The sequence below is a fragment of the Branchiostoma floridae genome, chromosome 5 (assembly GCF_000003815.2).
Source record: "Branchiostoma floridae strain S238N-H82 chromosome 5, Bfl_VNyyK, whole genome shotgun sequence".
Taxonomy (NCBI): Eukaryota; Metazoa; Chordata; class Leptocardii; order Amphioxiformes; family Branchiostomatidae; genus Branchiostoma; species Branchiostoma floridae.
The window spans coordinates 25,741,856-25,760,307 of record NC_049983.1 but is presented as its reverse complement, the minus strand read 5'-3'; the positions used below and the strand labels follow the sequence as shown (position 1 = coordinate 25,760,307).

General features: G+C 40.1%; 3 protein-coding genes across 5 annotated transcripts in view; 1 reads left to right on the top strand and 2 right to left on the bottom strand.

The window, feature by feature from the left end:
* The first annotated feature begins 2,169 nt into the window (after nucleotides 1-2,169).
* On the top strand, nucleotides 2,170-5,346 carry LOC118416370 (leucine-rich repeat-containing protein 15-like). Its single transcript, XM_035821464.1, has 2 exons — nucleotides 2,170-3,794; nucleotides 5,335-5,346. Exons 1-2 carry the CDS (start codon nucleotides 2,442-2,444, stop codon nucleotides 5,344-5,346), a joined length of 1,365 nt encoding a protein of 454 aa, XP_035677357.1. The 5' UTR covers nucleotides 2,170-2,441.
* Nucleotides 5,347-6,223: 877 nt separating this feature from the next.
* LOC118416636 (poly [ADP-ribose] polymerase tankyrase-1-like) lies at nucleotides 6,224-12,464 on the bottom strand. Of its 3 annotated transcripts, XM_035821798.1 has the most exons (10): nucleotides 12,335-12,464; nucleotides 10,542-10,657; nucleotides 9,731-9,829; nucleotides 9,069-9,167; nucleotides 8,639-8,737; nucleotides 8,035-8,133; nucleotides 7,740-7,844; nucleotides 7,268-7,360; nucleotides 6,733-6,789; nucleotides 6,224-6,335 (listed from the first exon to the last, which is right to left on the bottom strand). In XM_035821798.1, exons 2-10 carry the CDS (start codon nucleotides 10,608-10,610, stop codon nucleotides 6,294-6,296), a joined length of 762 nt encoding a protein of 253 aa, XP_035677691.1. In that variant the 5' UTR covers nucleotides 10,611-10,657; nucleotides 12,335-12,464; the 3' UTR covers nucleotides 6,224-6,293. The 3 variants fall into 3 exon arrangements, with proteins under 3 accessions (XP_035677691.1, XP_035677689.1, XP_035677690.1); XM_035821796.1 differs by lacking the exon at nucleotides 6,224-6,335 and having other exon boundaries at nucleotides 6,503-6,789; XM_035821797.1 differs by lacking the exon at nucleotides 6,224-6,335 and having other exon boundaries at nucleotides 6,503-6,789; nucleotides 10,542-10,654.
* A 4,212-nt stretch (nucleotides 12,465-16,676) lies between these two features.
* Nucleotides 16,677-18,452, bottom strand: part of LOC118416369 (proton myo-inositol cotransporter-like) — a 61,737-nt gene continuing 59,961 nt past the window's right edge. Inside the window, exon 11 of the mRNA XM_035821463.1 lies at nucleotides 16,677-17,348. Within this exon, the coding sequence (XP_035677356.1) occupies nucleotides 17,131-17,348 (218 nt within the window). The 3' untranslated portion in view covers nucleotides 16,677-17,130. The remainder of the gene's footprint in view (nucleotides 17,349-18,452) is intronic.

Genomic DNA, 18,452 nt, shown 5'->3' with positions numbered 1-18,452 from the left:
TACATCAAACTCTTGCAGAAAGAAAGAAAGACTTGAAATGTGGAGTTACTGGTCTAAAGCCGGATTTGATCCTCTCCACTGATGTGCACATGGGGTGGTGTTTGAGGTGTTAAAGAAAACTTTCATTTCATTTTTGTCTTAGCTGAAATCTATACATAAACCTCTTGCAGAAAGAAAGACTTGAAACGTGGAGGTTTTACTGGTCTAAAGCCGGATTTGACCATCTCCACTGATGTACACGTGAGGTGGTCCATGTACTGTTAACTGGTCTAGACAGACCACACCCAGGTTATACGTAGCCTCCATAGCAGGCTCTCTGGGACTTTTTTCGTCGCTGATTACTGGCGGCGACGGCCGGCAATCAGCGACCCAGTACAAAAAGAAATGGCCAGCAAAAGTGTACTATGAGCCGAAAAAGGCCCCAGAGAGCCTGCTATGGAGGCTAGGCTATATGCTACACCCGCGCCACCAGTGCAGGTGAGAGTGCCGTGGTGAACAGACGGAGTGTCGTGTACACCTGTGCGTACGTGAATCGGCAGTGTTTCAGATAGTAGTGGATCATATCCCAGACTCGGGTGGGTTTTCGGATTGTTCCTCTTCAACGCGAGACGTTTTTAAAGATATTCTACCACCGAACTAAACCAACGCAAACTTCGGGTGGGGTCAGATTTAAACCGATATTCAAACGTAGCCGATCCGGCCCATTTCACCCATCCGCAAGCAGCAGCCAGACCTTTTTTTTTACAAGAAGAAGAGGTTAGTCTAACTTTCAATTACTTACATGTAGAATTTTAACCTCCGGGGGCAAAAGTAAGTAAGACTTACTCTCCAAGCAGAGGTTAGGCTCCGGCTGTTGTTTTTTTAAAACCTTTTTTAGTCGTTTTTATCAGGCTTTCTATTTTGTATTGTATCTTGTATTGTCAAAACCTAACAGTTTGCCTGGCCGACGTCAAGAAAAATGTCAAAATAGAAAGCCCGATAAACTGAACGACTAAAAAAAACAGCCAGAGCCCAACCTCTGCTTGGAGAGTAAGTAGGACACATGTAAATGGTAAAAATGTCTGTCTTTCCTTGTTATTGTTGTTTGATGAACTATATGAGTATATATTTTATGTACACATACGAGAATTCTGCACACGGGTACGACGGTCAGCCAATTTACAGACAGCTGATGAAATGTAATGCACAGAATATCGGCGTAGCTTCCATGTAAGCCATCACGAAATCCCGGGCGACTGCACCCAGACACACGGCTTCTCCGCGGACACACCCCACCAAAAAGGCGCGTTCGAGCTCCCGGTAGACGGCGCTTGTACGACCGATAGTAGATAACGGAATTGTGGAACACATTTCGCGGAAACAAACCGCACAAGGTAGACGTCCTGTACAATTGAGTTCCGTCCGACGCGTCTGGCAACCAGTTAATTAAACTTTTGTGGCCTTATGTATACTGTGAATCATTTGTAAAGCCTGCCACAAAATTTAGAATCAACAGTCACCTTGACATATTAAATTACTGTAGACAGGGAATAGTCACATTGATTACTTTAAATCATCCACTTTACATTTCTATGTATGTTGTGTTCTTATTCAATGTACGTACATGTACTAAGTACGTCGATGAAGGTTAGACATCCAGGTAATAAGATATGCCAAAAAGCAGTTAGTCAAGCTGCTGGATATGGTTTTGGAAACGGTCAGACGTTTCAACTGGTATCCACCAGTTTTCGTCAGTGACACTGAAGTGATCTGGAAGACACAGGTCTTTTATACTCTAAACTATGAATGAAGACTAGTGGACATCTGAAATTTTCAATTGGTCCGGGATCTGATTGATCTGGCAGATCGGTCATTTGCAAAGTCCTCCCCTTGCTTTGCATGAAAATATTCATCACTCAAATATGCCAAATATGAATCTTGGAGTTTACCCGTCATATATTTTTAAAAACACCTGCCTGTTATGAACTTTCTTGTTGAAGACTTCAGTTTCAAATTCATGTTTGAACTGACTTTCAGCAAAGATTAGCCCCTAGTTTGAACTACTTATATTTTGCAACTTCCCCCACAACCAGCTTTGATACATAGTAAATTGGATTATAATGGTGGTATGTAGTTGGTGGTCAAGGAGACCAGTGTAGACTGGTCCTTTATAGGATTGTACAAGTTGTATCTGGGTCAAATCGTCTGAGACACACTTCTAGTCAGACCATGGCCAGCTATGCTTTATAATCGTTGTAAGCTGGCTTCTGTAGCTACCCTGAATTGTGTATAAGTGCAGCCATAATTCAATTCCTTATCTGTATTAGCCTGCCTCCACTGATGTGAACACCATGGTGGTTGGGACCAGACTGAGGGCTGGTAGTTTACGTTAGCCGAATTTATTGGATGATTTTATAGTACAACCTCGGTCTTTAATAACATGTTCTTTTCCCAGACAGAACATGGCTATAAGACTGGGGACATGTCTGATTCTTCTTCTGCTGATGAACGTGACGGAAAGTGGACTATCATTCCCAAAGTGTGACAGCGTGTGTCCAACACCCAGTGACTATCCTGACAGAGACCTCGGGAGTGTTCCGCAAAGTCTTCCCGCAAGTGTCGACGGACTTTGCTTAGATGACCACGCTATTGTATCCTTGAAGCAGTCTGACTTCTCCAAGTATACAAACATAATCTTTATTTGTTTACGTAGAAATAGTATAACGAACATTACAATTGGTACATTTCCAAATCTGACCGAGCGTTGGCGGCTGGACCTGACCTCCAACCAGATAAATAGCATTCAAGCTGGGTCATTTTCAAATCTACCCCAGCTTAAGGCGTTGATTCTGGCTTTTAACCAGATAACTAGCATTCAACCTGGGTCATTTTCGAACCTACCAAGGCTTGTCAGGTTGGATCTGCCCCACAACCAGTTAACTTGCATTCAGCCTGGCGTATTTTCTGACTTACCAAAGCTTCTCACGTTGGACCTGTCCAACAACCAGATATGTAACATTCAACCTGGGTCATTTTCTAATCTTCCACGGCTCAGCAGATTGGACCTGACCTCTAACCAGATATCTTGCCTTCAACCTGGGTTATTCACGAATCTACCAGGTTTGAGATGGTTGCTCCTGTCCATGAACCAGATAGATAATATTCAGTCTGGCACATTTGTAAATTTGCCCCAGCTCGAGTGTTTAGGTCTGAACTCCAACCACATAAGTAACATTCAGAACGGCATATTCTTAAACCTACCCAAACTAAATACACTATTGCTGGATAAAAACCAAATTAAGGTACTGCCATATAATTTCCTGATGTTGATAACAACTGTAAACCTTAAGAATAATCCATGGCAGTGTGACTGTAGGATGGTTCCGATCAGACAAAAGATGATTTGGGCTGTTGCCAGTCAAATTAGGTGCAGAGAGCCTAGCAGGTTTTGGGGACAAAAGCTTACAGATATAAACCCCGAAGATCTGCTCTGTGAAGAAGCTAGAATTGTGAGGTTTGAAGTGGTAGGAGGAAACAGTACATTGGTAAAGGAGGAGACACTCGTTCTGGTCTGTGAAGCTTCAGGAATCCCCACACCAGACATCACAGTCACCCTCCCATCTGGACAGAATGTAACTGTTGAGTCAGGTGGGAGGGTGACTGTGGATGTGAATGGTACCATCGCCATAACCAATGTTACTGCAGCAGCAGATGCTGGTCTGTACATCTGTATTGCAGCAAACCCTGTTGGCTCCACGACAGCTAAACAGGTTGTTGACGTTCAGATGCTAACGTCAGCACACACCAGCACGTCGGTAGAACGTACTGCGCCTGCGCGAACACCGGTTGATTTTTTTAACGTTGCATTGAAATCCCGCTTGTTGCACAGTATATGTTAGAGACATGGCTTTATGTAAAACGTACACGGAGTTTTACCCTTATATATGCACGTAATTTCTTATAAATGGCCATTTAGTAAACTGGGAGATTAGCATGTCTATACTTTTCGCGCAGGCGCAGTACGTTCCGGTGACGTGCTGCACACACCCCAATATCCGTTACACGTGACAACACAAAGAGCGATACTGGCCGAACACTCTTTTCTGTATATGTATTCATTGCTGTTTCTGGGATCCTGTTGATGTGTTGTGCTGTCATTGCAATTATCCATAAGCGCATTGCCAAAAGGCCTTCCTTGGTACCAGTAAGCTCTGCCGTTATCGACAATGCGATAGCAGTAGCCGTCAATACCTATGGTTTAGAAGGGCAGGGGGGATCCTTAAACCCCGGGACACCTGGGCAGGGAGGTACTCTTGGAACGGGTGCCGATCATTTAGGAGGCCTGGGTACGTCTGTGGTCCAAAGAGCAGCACATTCTGGTGCTGTATCTGGGCTACACACAAATGTGTATGAAAACGACAAAGAAGTACCAGATGATTCCCTATGTGAGCCAGACACACACGTGTATGAAAATGAGGACGAAGTTTTGACGGCTGACTCTATTTTGGGGCGTCACGCAGACGTGTATGAAGACGACAACGAAGTCATAACAACTGACTTCATATCTGGGCGGGACATAAATTTGTATCATAATAGTGGAGATGAGGAAGTAGTGTTGAGTCATTCTGTAACTGTGAGTGAAAATAATGAGAAAACAGTCTTTACTGAACCTGCAACTGAAGACCAACTCAATCTATATGAAAATGATGATGAAACAGCAGCATATCTTCAGTCTGTATATGTGGAACACTCTGATATGATTGAGAATGATAATGACAGAATAGCACCTGACAATTCTGTATCCAGACAACATATTGATTTGTGTGAAAATGAAAATGATAATACAGATGTACCAGGTCATTATGAAACAATGAAACACATCGATGTGTATGAAAACGGAGAGAAAGTAGTTTCTCCTGATTCAATGGGTGTACAACAGACTGGTATACATGACAATAACGATGAACAAATAATATCTGGTGATATTGAAGACGCCTCTTCCCATTTCATCTATGACATTGAGAACGAGAGAGAAGCATCTGCTGATGTTCAGCTACTGTATAAGACTGAGCAAGAAGTACGTGTATGCAAGCCGGCACTTCTCAGTTAATCTATGGGAAGGCGAAGTAGCTACATCTGCTGGCCTCCATTGGTCCCTTGAGGTAGGGCTAAAAGGCGACTATCTACAAACAACATATACTGAAAAGTAACTTGAAAGTTGTGATGGAAAACGCCAGTATAGATCGCAGTTACACTGTAACTTCCAACACACAAAAAATGGGTGTATAAAAAATTACTGGTGTATCTGGTCTTTGAAACTTGCAAGTGTTTATTAATATGTCTTCAATATCTTAGGTGCTGGTCTAATTATAACTATTATGATTATGATTATTGAAAACGTGTTCCTTTAGTATCTTTGATTGTGTAATGTTCCTGAAGGTGATTTGAATTATTTATATTAGATTCAATTTTTGTAACTTTTGGAATACAGTAAAAATTAAAACAAAATCTAACCTAACACAATTTACTATAATGTTTAGGGGCCCATCCATATGGAACAGTCTAAGTCATTTCCAAAGAAATTGTCCTTCACTCTCCATTCTTAAAAGAACTTATGAAAAACAATCTCATAGAGAAGACAACTATTTACTCCTGATTTGTTTTTTCCTTGTTTCTTAATTATGTTTAGTCATTACTTAAATAATGATATGGAATTCAAATATTATACTTTGTACTTATAGTGCTACATTCACCTGATTTGTTTCCATCCCTTGCTTTGATTTTCTGTATTTCGTTTAGTATCTACTTACAGATAATTCTATAATCTCGACTTATTTCTTTATGATCCGTAGATCATGATTAGTTTTGATCATTTGCAGCGTTGTGATTTTCTTGATGTAGTTTCAATTAATTTCATTTGTTATTATTTAACTTTGATTTATGTATATTTATGTTTCATTATTATTTGGATTATGTACATTTCATTTATACCTAGTTTGTGAGTGGGAGCCACAAAAAGCTACACAGGCTTCTGTCCACCCTGTATGTTTTCTTTTCAATCTATTTATCATTTGTGTTTTAATTTTTGTATATGTGGTTAATCATAAATCAATCAAGAGGAGAAGTGAACCTTGATGTAACGTGTCTTCATTTCTCGTCTTTCAAACAAAAATGACAGGAAACCCCAAAGGTGCGGCGAACGCGTTTTTGTTTTATTGCATTTCTGACACCAGGTACACCACTGCCTGAATCTGGACTTTACTTCTGTGCGGAGTTACCAGTCGTATCCTTCCCTCCCACGAACACCTTCACCTTCAGTCGCTAGGCTTTTCCTTCTTCAACTGTTTCTCTGCTTCCTTAGAGGGGAAATGTTTGAATATCGAGAACAAAGAATTGTTGGACTTTGGGGCAAAGCAAGTACATACCAAGGAGGTTATATAACCTCCTTGTACATACAAAGTATCCATAGATTCTTTTGAGAATTACCAATTATGTGGTGATCATAATCACAATATGTGTCACATTCTGCGTTGAGTGTAAACAGGGGACCAAATCTCATCATCCAAAATAACGTATAATCTTTCAGCTAACCGACAAGGTCTGAACTGGTTAACGTTACTAGCCACAGCGCAATATATGATGATGACCCAATGATTATCATATTTGGCTACAGGTCATCACACCTTTACAGTTTTTATGCCAGGAAAATTTGAAGTTAGGCAGTAGGGAAAAAATTGCAGAGTCTGGAGTTACCATCAAGAAATGCCGAGTCTCCGAACCACCTGCAAGGTCTAACGGAGTCCTCCCCTCCTGTAAAGAGATATATGAAAGAGATGGGGCATCAGTGCTCGTTACGTACCCGGTAACCTGCAGGTGGGCGACAATAACAACAATAAACAAGTAAAAATAAAAAGATAAGGAGTCACAACATAAACTAATTTTACATTGCAAAGGCCACCGTTATTTCTTGCGAAATTACTCAGGAGTTTGTACTTGCTTTCACCTCACTAAATATTTTAAAGAACCTGTTCACAATCAATTAAGGATTTCATCAAAGAGTTGAGTTACCAAGTAATTAGACCAACTGAGGTTCTTCCTTGCGTCTTGACCAGATGTGTAGAGATGTATTTAGTGAAAATGGACGTGTGTGGTTATAATTGTAAAATCAAAACAAACGTGCTAGTTAAGGTTAATGCAGTACCGCTACAGATCTGTGTTATTTAATATAACATCAATCAAGGTTATCTTTTTGCATCCACGTGGTCAATATAAAACAAGTATGTATGACCTTATTTTTGGCCGTCACTTCCGCCCCGGAACGGACAAGAAGGTAACAGATCTCGGTGCGATCATACCTGGCAGCCCGGTGCAGGGGTGTGTCCTGATGTGAGCAACAACAGCAAAACAAAACGTGACAAAACCAAACAAATACATTTCCCAGGACGCATTTTGTTCTGCATTTAAAAAAAAATGAATGATCATAATCCAGGAAAAAAAAAGACTTGATTAGCCAACAGCAGTCAGACCATGTACAGTACAATTGTTTTTCTATTCAGGTGCCCAAATCTGGAATTTAGTAAAAATGGGTACATCTAGAGTGTAGTGAATAATTGGCATATCAAAGGAAGCGTACTAGTTGACGTTAACGCAATATAGGTGTGTATAATTTAACATAACGTTTTTTTTTTCGTTTATGTTTAGAGAAGTCAATCCTTTCTTGTGGTCTTTTAAGGAGTCAATGTTAAACAAGCATGTATGACCTGATCTTTGCCTCTGGCCATCACATCTGCGCCCTTCTGAATCAGAAGCTCACAAGTCTCGGTGTTGTCCCAGCCAGCAGCCCGATGCAAAGGTGTGTCCTGCTCCTGAACAGGGCGGACAGTCAGGGTCAGGGTCAGTAGTGGTGCGTTCACCTACTACTACTACTTCTATTACTCCTGCTGCCAGTCACACTATACAGGACACATATCGCAAAAGAACAGAATACCAAATGCTCAGAAAAAAAGGTCCAAAGTCTACCTTTGCATCCGTGCGGATTTTGAGTCCTTCATTTACCTTATTTCTAACGTTCACTTCTGCACCAGCATCAATAAGAAGCTCACAAGTCTCGGTGTTGCCTTTGTTAGCAGACTGATGAAGGGGTGTCCACTGGGCCTGAAGAGGGGGGGGGGGGCGGTGGTCAAAGTCAGTACGTAGTGCTAGTGAGTTTTGGTAACAGCCAAACAAAAGAAAACCAGGAGTCAATATAGTATTTTTACACTGCATATAACAACAAAGTTTTGGAGTGTGTGCCTCTTTAAGGGCCATAGCAAAAGTAATTTTTGCTTTCAGGTGAAAAGGTTAAAATGCCTTCCTCACTAGGAAGGGAGTAACCGACAGTTGATAGATCCATTAACAGACTTTGTTCCCAACGTTTCCTAACATAACTTGCTGTAGTAGTTCTGTTCACTTCATCCTCGGAGAGGTGACACCAATGTCTACACATGTTCCTCCAACGAAAATGAGTGTGTATTGACTAATTTTCATATCAAAGGAAGGGTAGTTAAATGCAGCGTAATTATGTATTGTTCAACATTAATTCAGCATAACATCTGTAAATTCTGCCTTTTCTTGCATCCATGTGGTCGCCAGGGTTCAATGTGAAAGACGTAGGCATTACCTTATTTTTGGCGTTCACGTCCGCCTTAGCGCGAATCAGAAGCTCACATGTCGTGGAGTGGTCCCCGTAAGCAGCCCAGTTCAGGGGTGTGGCCTGGCCCTATGCAGGGAGCAATGGTCAGAATCAGAAAGGGTGCTTTATCTACAACAAGTACTACAACTACTACTGATACTTCTACTACTACTACTCAATCACACTGTACAGACTAAGACACATACTGCACAAAGAATACAACATCATCAAATGTAAAGAAAAATGTGAAAACGGTCGAAATATAACTCAAAAGTCCAAGAAACAGTTCACCAGAGGTCATTGGACAGCAGCAATGCATGTCGTTGAACAATCTGGAATATAACAACAAAGCAGAACAAAACAAGCAAGAGTCCGAGGATCTCCTTCATATGAAACACGTAATATGTACATGTATTACCTGATCTCTGGCGTCAATTTCTGCACCGGAAAGAATCAAAACCTTGCAGGTCCCAGCGTGGCCTTTGTAAGCAGCCTTATGCAAGGGTGTCCACTGGTCCTACACAGGGAGGAAGGTCAGTAGTGATCATTACGGGTCACTAATACAGCATTGATATAAGAGCAATTGGGATCCCACTAACATATGGTCCTTCAAAAAGTAATGCTATTGGTTTTATAACAGGCTCAATGAAATGAGCTTTGTCACAAAGGTAAAGAGATATATCAAATATATCAAACTGTATAATTCCACTGCTTTCCATAATTGGACTTCAATAAACTTAACACGTGTAATTCATGACTGGTGGGACATAAACAGATACCTGACATGCAAATGATGAACTGATTTGCAACTCATTTGCATAATAAATCCAAAAATGACAAAACAAAATGATAAATGATGGGAACTTTCTACTTGTGACGTGTGTTAGTTGAAGGTTAACATCGGCATGCATTAATCATGCAAATTTAATTTGCAGAAAATCTATTTCATGAACATATGAGGTCGCCGAACTCTAGCTTTCATATCAAATGAAGCATAGTCAATGCAGCGCAGAACTCAACAGGACATCAGTAAATGTTATATTTTTTTTGTTGCATCCATACGAAGCACGTTTGCGTTACCTGATTCTGGGCGTTGACATCGGCACCTTTGCGAATCAAAAGCTCACAAGTCCCGGTGTCTCCCTTGTAAGCTGCATGATGCAGTTGTGTGGACCAATACTGTACAGGAAAAACGGGCAGGGTAGGTAGTTGTGGATCCATCAAGGGTATACGAAACAGCATTGCAGTGGCATATGAATGCGGCAAAGGGAACATACAGATACAGGTGCGAACGCTCGTTACATCGTCAAAACAATACTATGTCGCCGGAGGTTACCCTCCGGTCACAGAGCAACAACCTCGCCTATTTCACTCTTGTCATACATGTAGCAGTCACTTTAAAGGAAAGTAAAGAAAGCGGAAGTATTACTGTATGTACACTTCTGGGTCCTTGCGGCCCAAGCTGTCTCAAATTCATAACACTACATAGTTATCTGAGTTGTAGATCTAATTTGTTTGAACACAATTTTCCAGCAAGCGTGTCATGAACTTATTGAGACGAAATGCGTTGCTTTTCACAAGTACATATTTGTCACATTAAGGGTTGGCTCTGAATGAGATTTGTTTGTTAAGAAGACTTAGAGTGTTGTGACAGGGGTACCGTTAGCGAAATTGTCCGGGTCCAGGTCAGGAGAAATCAGGGTGGGCTTAATGATACAGTAGACGCCGCTCAATCAGTGCCAGCGCATTTCGTGCAGTTCTCCGAATGATGCAATAAAGCGAAGCTATTATTAAAGCTGGACCGCACCATCATGGGATTTTGGGATTTCGTGCAATTAAGAGAAGTGTGCGATTATCCGTTGTGCGATTAACTGACTTCTACTGTACTTACCGAGTCCCTCGTGTTCACGTCGAGGCTATGCTGAAAGAGCAGTTTTGCCTCCGAACCGGCTGAGTCCATGTCCTCTTTAGAGTCTGACGTGTCTAGGTCGATATTATCACAACCTGCTGTGTGGGGGCAACATGGGGCCGAGTGTCGGAGGGATTATCTCCGTTTGCATTTCAAGCAAGCAGCAAGAGAAAGTGATCAAAAGAACAAGGCGTAGTATAAGACATAGAACAAAGACAACAACAGGAACTAGAGTTCAACAACCAATATACATTCGCCAAGTAATTTTGTCAAATTGCAGTGCAAATGATATCCAAAGTATCTGATTAGCATAATCCATACGAATTCGTAATCTCTTTCTATCAACGAATCACACCTTCTTCGTGAAGCTATTGTATCGAATTTCCTCATTGATCATGAAAATGTCAAAATTTACCTGTCAGATGATATTCACCTATATCTAACTTTCATGTGTCACAAGTATGAATATACCATCATTTACCACTAAGGTGTTATAAAACGTAACAAAACATATAATATATCATTGTACTACATCCAGAGGTTCTAGGGTTATGCTGACCACAAATATCCTTAAACACAGACACACCAAAAACTATATACCTCCATTTTTATGGAGGTAACAAAAGCATGTGGAAACATGACATTCTCAAGAGCCACGTACAGGGGTAGTCCTTGGCAACATACAACAGCAACGCTATCTCAAGATCTCTCAACATTGCCATATCGTAGAACAAATAGGCACAAGAATATGCAGCTGCAACGGACTTTGACTAGGGTGGGTATCGGTACACAAAACCGGTTTTACTTATTGGACCGGTCCTAGAAAAATTTGGTAGACCGAATGTTGGACCTATTGAAAAATTAACATATTACATAGTATATGATCAGAAATTCACACGTTTTGTGGCTTATCGGTCGAAGAAAATAACAAGAGCGAAGTAGAGTAGAGTCTATAGTCATTCCTATTATCAACCGTACATAGGCAGTTTAAGCCTTGTAGGATTTTAAAACGGCACTGGAAGTCGAATACTCCACAAAACAGATCTCTTTCTAGCAAAATGGTTGTTTTGAGTATCGTCCATTCACATATTGAATCTCTGAACCTGACCTGAATTTCTGTACCGGTACCCACCCTTATCTTTGACCCTTTATTACTGTATTTGCGGTTCCCATACCGTCGGTCGACTTGATATCCTTAACTACCGCTTTTAAAAACGACGGATCATGGGGTTAACCCGGGCATAAAGGTGAACTGGCATTACTTATCGAGCACCTAACGCAGCAGACTTTCGATTTTTATCATAGTCTTTACCAGACTGACTATGATGTCCTGGATAGAGAGATTTTAATTCCGGAGGGGGAGTATCAACCTCAGCCCAATTCTACGATCAGGAACCCCACAGGAAGGCCCGGTCGGGGCTAATTTTGTTGCAGAACTTCAATCGAAGCTATGACAGAAGCGAGCGTGCTGAAGGATCCATGAACTTTTTTTTCGTCCGTGTAATTTTGTACAACTCAGCCGACAAATTTGCCGCAGTAAACCTACCGTATGTATGGCGTGTTAAGTACCCCTAACTGCCCTTCCTCTTTCTATATGAAAAGAAACATACTCTAGTCTAATACCCGCAGAACATTGAATAGTCACTTTGCAATACACATGTACTAGTAACGCTAGTAGGTATCTGTACCGATTTTCCTTTGACCTGTTACAAGTGGCCTTAAACCTCGTTCCTAGTTGAACTTTTGGTGCTTCTACATCATAGATGAGAACATACCTGTAGCCACTGTCAATCAGACAGCAGATTTGGGGATCCCTACTATTGGCTGTGTCCGTCAGTTTGGCTCAAAAGAAGAGAGAGGCCAATATTTCAATATGGCGGAAAACTTGCCCTATCACCAAGTAAACAGGAAGCAACTGGCGCCTGTTGTATCCAACTTTCGTCAGTATCTAACTTTCGTAATATGCCGAATCCTGGATATCCAGGAATCGTCCTGAGCAGAAGGACGATTCCTGGATATCCAGAAATCGTCGCAAACAGGACGTTTCCTGGATAGACGACGGTGTTTATCCAGAACGTGTACGTGGGGGTGGAGCTTCCTGTTTTCGAGGGAGGAGACTATGCGGAGGGCGGGGGCATGTTGTTTTCGTCAGAAAGCCGCCATCTTTGTATCTCCCCGCAAGAAGATCGTGTAGTTTATTCTGCTGATCCTGCTGATACAGAACTTAAACGAATGTTGATAAGGATACTTTGATGTTTACATGTTACTTACGTATCAGGCCCAAAATGCTTTTTGCGTAATGAATTAACAAATGGCAGTCAAGATGGGATAAAGTTACTGTTGTTTTCCGTATAGCGACACATTCACGGTAACGTGTTAATAGCATCCAGATGGCGTCTCTTTCTCACACAAGGCCTGCTCCACATCCTGGATATCCAGGAAACGGCTTGAACACGAGGACGCTTCCTGGATATCCAGAAAACGGCTTGAACAGGCTCAGGACGAATCCTGGATATCCAGAAAACGGCTTGAACAGACTCAGGACGAATCCTGGATATCCAGAAAACGGCTTGAACAGACTCAGGATGATTCCTGGATATCCAGAAAACGGCCTGAACAGGAGGACGATTCCTGGATATCCAGAAAACGGCCTGAACGCCTGACGAAAATAAGGAATTCTCCCGCCATTTTTGATTTGCGAGCAAGCGGTCACTGTGGGTCACGCACGCACCGCAATGGTATCCTGCACTGCGGGTGCCCCGTAATACTCTGAACGCATGTCTAAAGACAATCGTTGTCCACAACGATAGACAATAACAGTCGCACGACTATATTATGTGTTGTGTGTTTGAAGTTGTTTTTCGTGTAGCATCACATTCTATTTACGTGTTAGTAGCATTCAGATGACGTCCTATCATGGGGAGGGCAGCGGTCACTTCCGGGTTTTAATCTCTCGCAACTTGAGTCTGTCGAGGTCTCACGAGGTCGACCCATATATGGAAACATGGGCGTGCATAATAATGTTTTCTGTACTGTCAATCACCATGATTGACGGCACCGGAAGTACGAATCCTGGATATCTAGTTTTCGTAAGGTTTTTGGACGATTCCTGGAGCCGCCGAAAAGTAGATGCAACAGCGCCTCAAGCTTGACCTGCCGAAATCGACCCCTTGTCGTGTGTCCCCTGTGGTAGCTGGGTCAAACAGGTGGGCGGTAAAAACAACACTTCGAAACTACTCTGCTAATCTCAACACGTTAAAAACCGTCGGACAAGTGAAAGCTCTCAGGAAAGACATATTTTTATTGAACAATGTTGGATATTTATCTAATGTCACATTGAACATTTATAACATCATTTGTACCTCCCTTCCTGGCACATTTTTACCACAGAAATATAGACACCAGCTGAACAATATTTCTTTACAAATATAGAATACATCTGACTGTAGACTATGTTTAAGTACTAAAACCGTGAGAAGATTTCAATGATACATACGTACAATGTGATGTAGTATACAGTCATGTAACGTTACGTGTACCTGTGACTACGTAGAATGATAACATTGCCGAAGAGCAAAATATAGGCATAGCAGTATCTGGTTAGTACATCTTTCTTCCATTCCAATGTGATAAGATAATTTCAGTCTGTAAACACCCTTAATTTTGTAACCATCGCAACAGATAATGATATTATATTGAATATTTTTTCATGTAACCAAGTGCGGCATTTGCTGCCTTTTTCAATTTCCACAAAGTACTCATATACATTATGAAAGACTTTCTCCAAGCGTTTTAATGTATCCATAACTATGTATTGTTAGGGCTATTCTGTTAGAAATCCTTAACTTAAGGTAAATACATGTAATTGGAAAGTGCCTAGGCCAAAGCCTAGCTCCTTGCTCCTCTTGCAACAAAATGTCACGATTACACATCAACTTCATGATTGTATAATATCAATGAGAATCTATCAATATTACATGTCATCCAAACTTTTCCTGTGGCAATTACATGTATTGTAACACTTAACTGCACCTTGAGGCAAATTTGTAGCCTTTAGGCCACATAAATTTAATTCCTTGGTCCTCGGATTTGCCTTTCATTTTTTTCCGACTCCAGAAAAAAAAATGGGTATCCCAAATTGCACATACATCACATTGTACAATTTGGGATGTAAACACATCCAAAATGTTTACACAGTTTGAAAACTCCTTGTCTTCCTTGTAATCATAGTTTTCTTTACACTCATTAATGCACTGGAAGTTTAAATTCAGTGTTTGTATGTTAACTTTGTGACATTTGGGTTCATAATAGGCCTAGGATACATGTAATTTGCCCATCTGCTCAATTATTTTGATGCAAATATCAGAGAACCAATAACCAAATTTGTGAGGCCTTATGGAATTACCTGATGCACATCTTCATGAAAAATGTAAATACTGTCACAGAAATCTTTTTGGCAAAGATTGGCATACACACTTCATGTAGTTATGTTGCATTGTATCAATATTGCACATTGGAATGTAATAGTACTGGTTCACATACAGTATCTACTTGGTCCTCGCCATTCAGCATATCAACATTGTGAAACATGTGACAGAGGACATATAATTTATAGCACTTCACTTTACTTCTAGGACTGAAAACATTCAGACAGTCTTGGGTACATGTATTCAGATTTTTGTTTGTACCTGTGGTTTTATACTTGTCATGTAGTACATTGTAGAGTATGTAATTCAATTTTTTTTAGTTGTCAAATTTCCATGTTCAAACATCAAACCAATTGATTGACGAAAACAAATGGATCGATACCGCTATTACTTCCTATATGATTTGCATTGAATGTACAAGTTATAGATGAAACAAGGCTGATCTAGTTCAATGTATCAAACTTCAAATGACCTGAAATCTCTGGTACCATTTATAGGCTTCCACTATAAATAAAGGGGTGATCTCAACTTGATACACCAGCTATCATCTTATAAGTCTCTTGGGTATTTAAACATTTCACCTAATGCACCAAAAAGTAGTTACTCAAGCAACTGGACATGGTTTTGGAAACTTGTCAAACTAGTTGCTTGAGTAACTACTTTTTGGTGTATCTTATTACCTGGGTGTCTAACCTACATCGACCTATTTCACCTAATGGTATCAGTATGTTTTTAAAATCAAATATAAATAAGTTCCAACAACAAATTCAGTTGATTCTTTGACATTCTAAAAGTAAAAACTGGAAGCCGGGCGGAAAACTCCATTCGACTATAATGCTAGTTCACCTTAGTCCGAGGGGTAACCTACATGTATATCCATTGTTTGGAAAAACAGGTTACTTAGAGATCTCAAGTTTGGAGACGGTGGTTTCAGCAATATGAACTATGAAATATTGCAGTTTGAAACCACCGTCTGTCGACTTGATATCCCTATATACAATAACATGTTTTTTAAAACAACACATATACAATGTAGGTTACCCCACGGATAAAGGAGAACTAGCATTATCCAATCATCAGAACTCTGTAAAGCAAGGTACAGACCTCGGTGTCACTCTATTTTAATGTTGATCTTCCAATTTAGTGGTTTCTCTTAAAACTCTGAGAGTCAAAAACTTTTATATTTTTTCCATAATTTTTGAAAATCAACAACTTCAGTTGTGGCTTTAAGTACATGCAAGTGTTAGCAGCTACTGACAATATGTAGTTTGTGTACTCACTCCAAGACACAGTTGGTATCATAATTACTTCTAACATCAAAAATACACACATCATATATATAATCGTTTACATAAGTTGGGCACTATATGGATTGTAGAGTGGTATCTGCATTTCTTTAAAGACAACATAAGGCCACACCAATTCTATTTGTTGCTTCTCGGATTCACCTGTCGATTTTTTTTCATTTTAATACAAGGTTTTGCTATCACAAACCTGTAAATATTATCAGAGCCACATGCACATGCCTTTTATTCAGAACATCAGTAACAAATCAAAGGAACGGATTTATTGTATAAAATGTGCCATTTAACTCCTCAGGCTGTTTTTTTATTTCTTGTATCTTCATCCCAGACCTTTTGAAAAAAAATTATTTTCATTTTTTTTCGATCCGTCGGTCCAACTTTTTTCTGAAAAAAATCCGAGAAGCAGCAAATAAATTTGGTGTGGCCTAAAATGGTTGTTCTTCAACAACTGGTTTAGTAATTATGAGGGGAACAAGGCCTGGAAATGAGATATAATGTTTATAGAGCATCTGGATTGCTTTATTCATCTTTGCTCAAGTCTCTTTTTTACATCATAAATATTTTTACAATTTCTACTTTTTTTTAATGTTACCATCCTTGGATAGGGGGCATAATGAATAGAGATTTCTAGAGACAAAAACAACACATTCATACAGACATTTAGCCATCTGTCATACTACAGTTAAAATTAATAATATTCTATCTATTGTAAACTAATTACATGTAATGTCATGGAAGCTTGCTCGGAAAAAAGGATTTCAAAAAAGAAACAAAAGCTAAACATTTGACTAAAATGGGAATATATCTACAATTATGATGACATCTCTAACATATCTACTGTCATTCAACATCGGAAGCGTCGGAGGTGCCCTGGTTGTGACCTCTGACCCGGATGTACTGCACTTTTCTGTCCTGCTGCAAGGGGGCAGTAATCTGACCCCAGGGCCGGTTAAACAGCAGCTCCGTCTCCTCAAGCCGTAACCCGCGAGTCTCAGGGACCAGGAAGAAGATGAAGAGAAGACCAAGGAACGCCAAGGAGCTGTACATCCAGATAGCACCTGGGAGGAGGAGGTGGAAAAGACAGAAATTAAAAATTAGAGAATCAAGATCGTACAGAGCAGTATTTAGAAGTGTTAAAAGTTCAAAGGGACCAGAAAGAAGATGAAAAGAAGACAAAAAATGACAGACAAACAATGGTAAACAGTATACAGCAGTAATTTAGCATCTAGAGCAGAGCTTATAAAGATTTAGTTGTGCTTTGTGCTAGAAAGTGTCATGCAACAGGTTAATAAAGTTAGGATCAGGTTAATGTGACAAGTGGATTAGAAATAAGTAGTGGATTATCCACTCAAGTAAGTGTACAGTGGATTAGAGTTGTAGATTTAAGTATTGAATGGATTAAAGTATTTAACAACCATCATGCTAAGGTAGCCATTTGGCACTGCTTATAAAGATTTAGTTGTGCTTCAAAGCAGGATGCAACAGGTTAATAAAGTTAGGATCAAGATAATGTGACAAGTGGATTTAAGTGGAGTTAAGTAGTGGATAAGTATCGGTATCATGTGGATTAGAGTCAAGTAGTGGATCAAGTAACTATCAAGTGGATAAGAGGTAAATAGTAGATTAAAGTATTGCATGGATTTAAGTATTGAACCTTCACCATACTAAGGTAGCCATTTGGTACCAAATGTGCAGTGGTTATGGGTTAGGCAGCGGGGAGTGGGTTAAATAAACAATAGGGAAGCTGTGTGGATGAGTAAGAAGATGGAAACGTTAGTATTGAGCCTTAATTTCAAATATTGTCACAGCATCTGTGCTGCGAGTGAAGTGTTAGGGTTCAGAGAGATCTCACCAGGTAGTCTGAATAGAAAGGTGGAGAAGAAAAAAAATTCCTATCAATTTGTAAAAGTCCCCTTGGTGGTGAAATGTTAGAATAAGTTCACCTTTATCTGTTGGATAGCATCTACATGTATATAGCATCATTTACATCTATTGGTTTCATCTGGGGATATCAAGTCTATGGACAGTGGAATATAATGAAAACAATGTTTTATAAATATTACAATTTGAAACAACTGAGTGTCCATTAACCCTATCCAGACCGGGCTTTTTTGGGATACCAATTGAATTTGAAACAACTGTCCATTGACTTTAATAATATC

Excerpts from the sequence above, each read along its gene's own strand:
- LOC118416636 (XM_035821796.1), bottom strand. The coding sequence starts at position 10,610 with ATGGACTCAGCCGGTTCGGAGGCAAAACTGCTCTTTCAGCATAGCCTC. Across the intron at positions 9,830-10,541 it reads ACGTGAACACGAGGGACTCG|TATTGGTCCACACAACTGCA; the intron begins GTAAGTACAGTA and ends TTTCCTGTACAG. Across the intron at positions 7,845-8,034 it reads AAGTGAACGTTAGAAATAAG|GAGCAGGACACACCTTTGCA; the intron begins GTAAATGAAGGA and ends CGCCCTGTTCAG.
- LOC118416370 (XM_035821464.1), top strand. The coding sequence starts at position 2,442 with ATGGCTATAAGACTGGGGACATGTCTGATTCTTCTTCTGCTGATGAAC.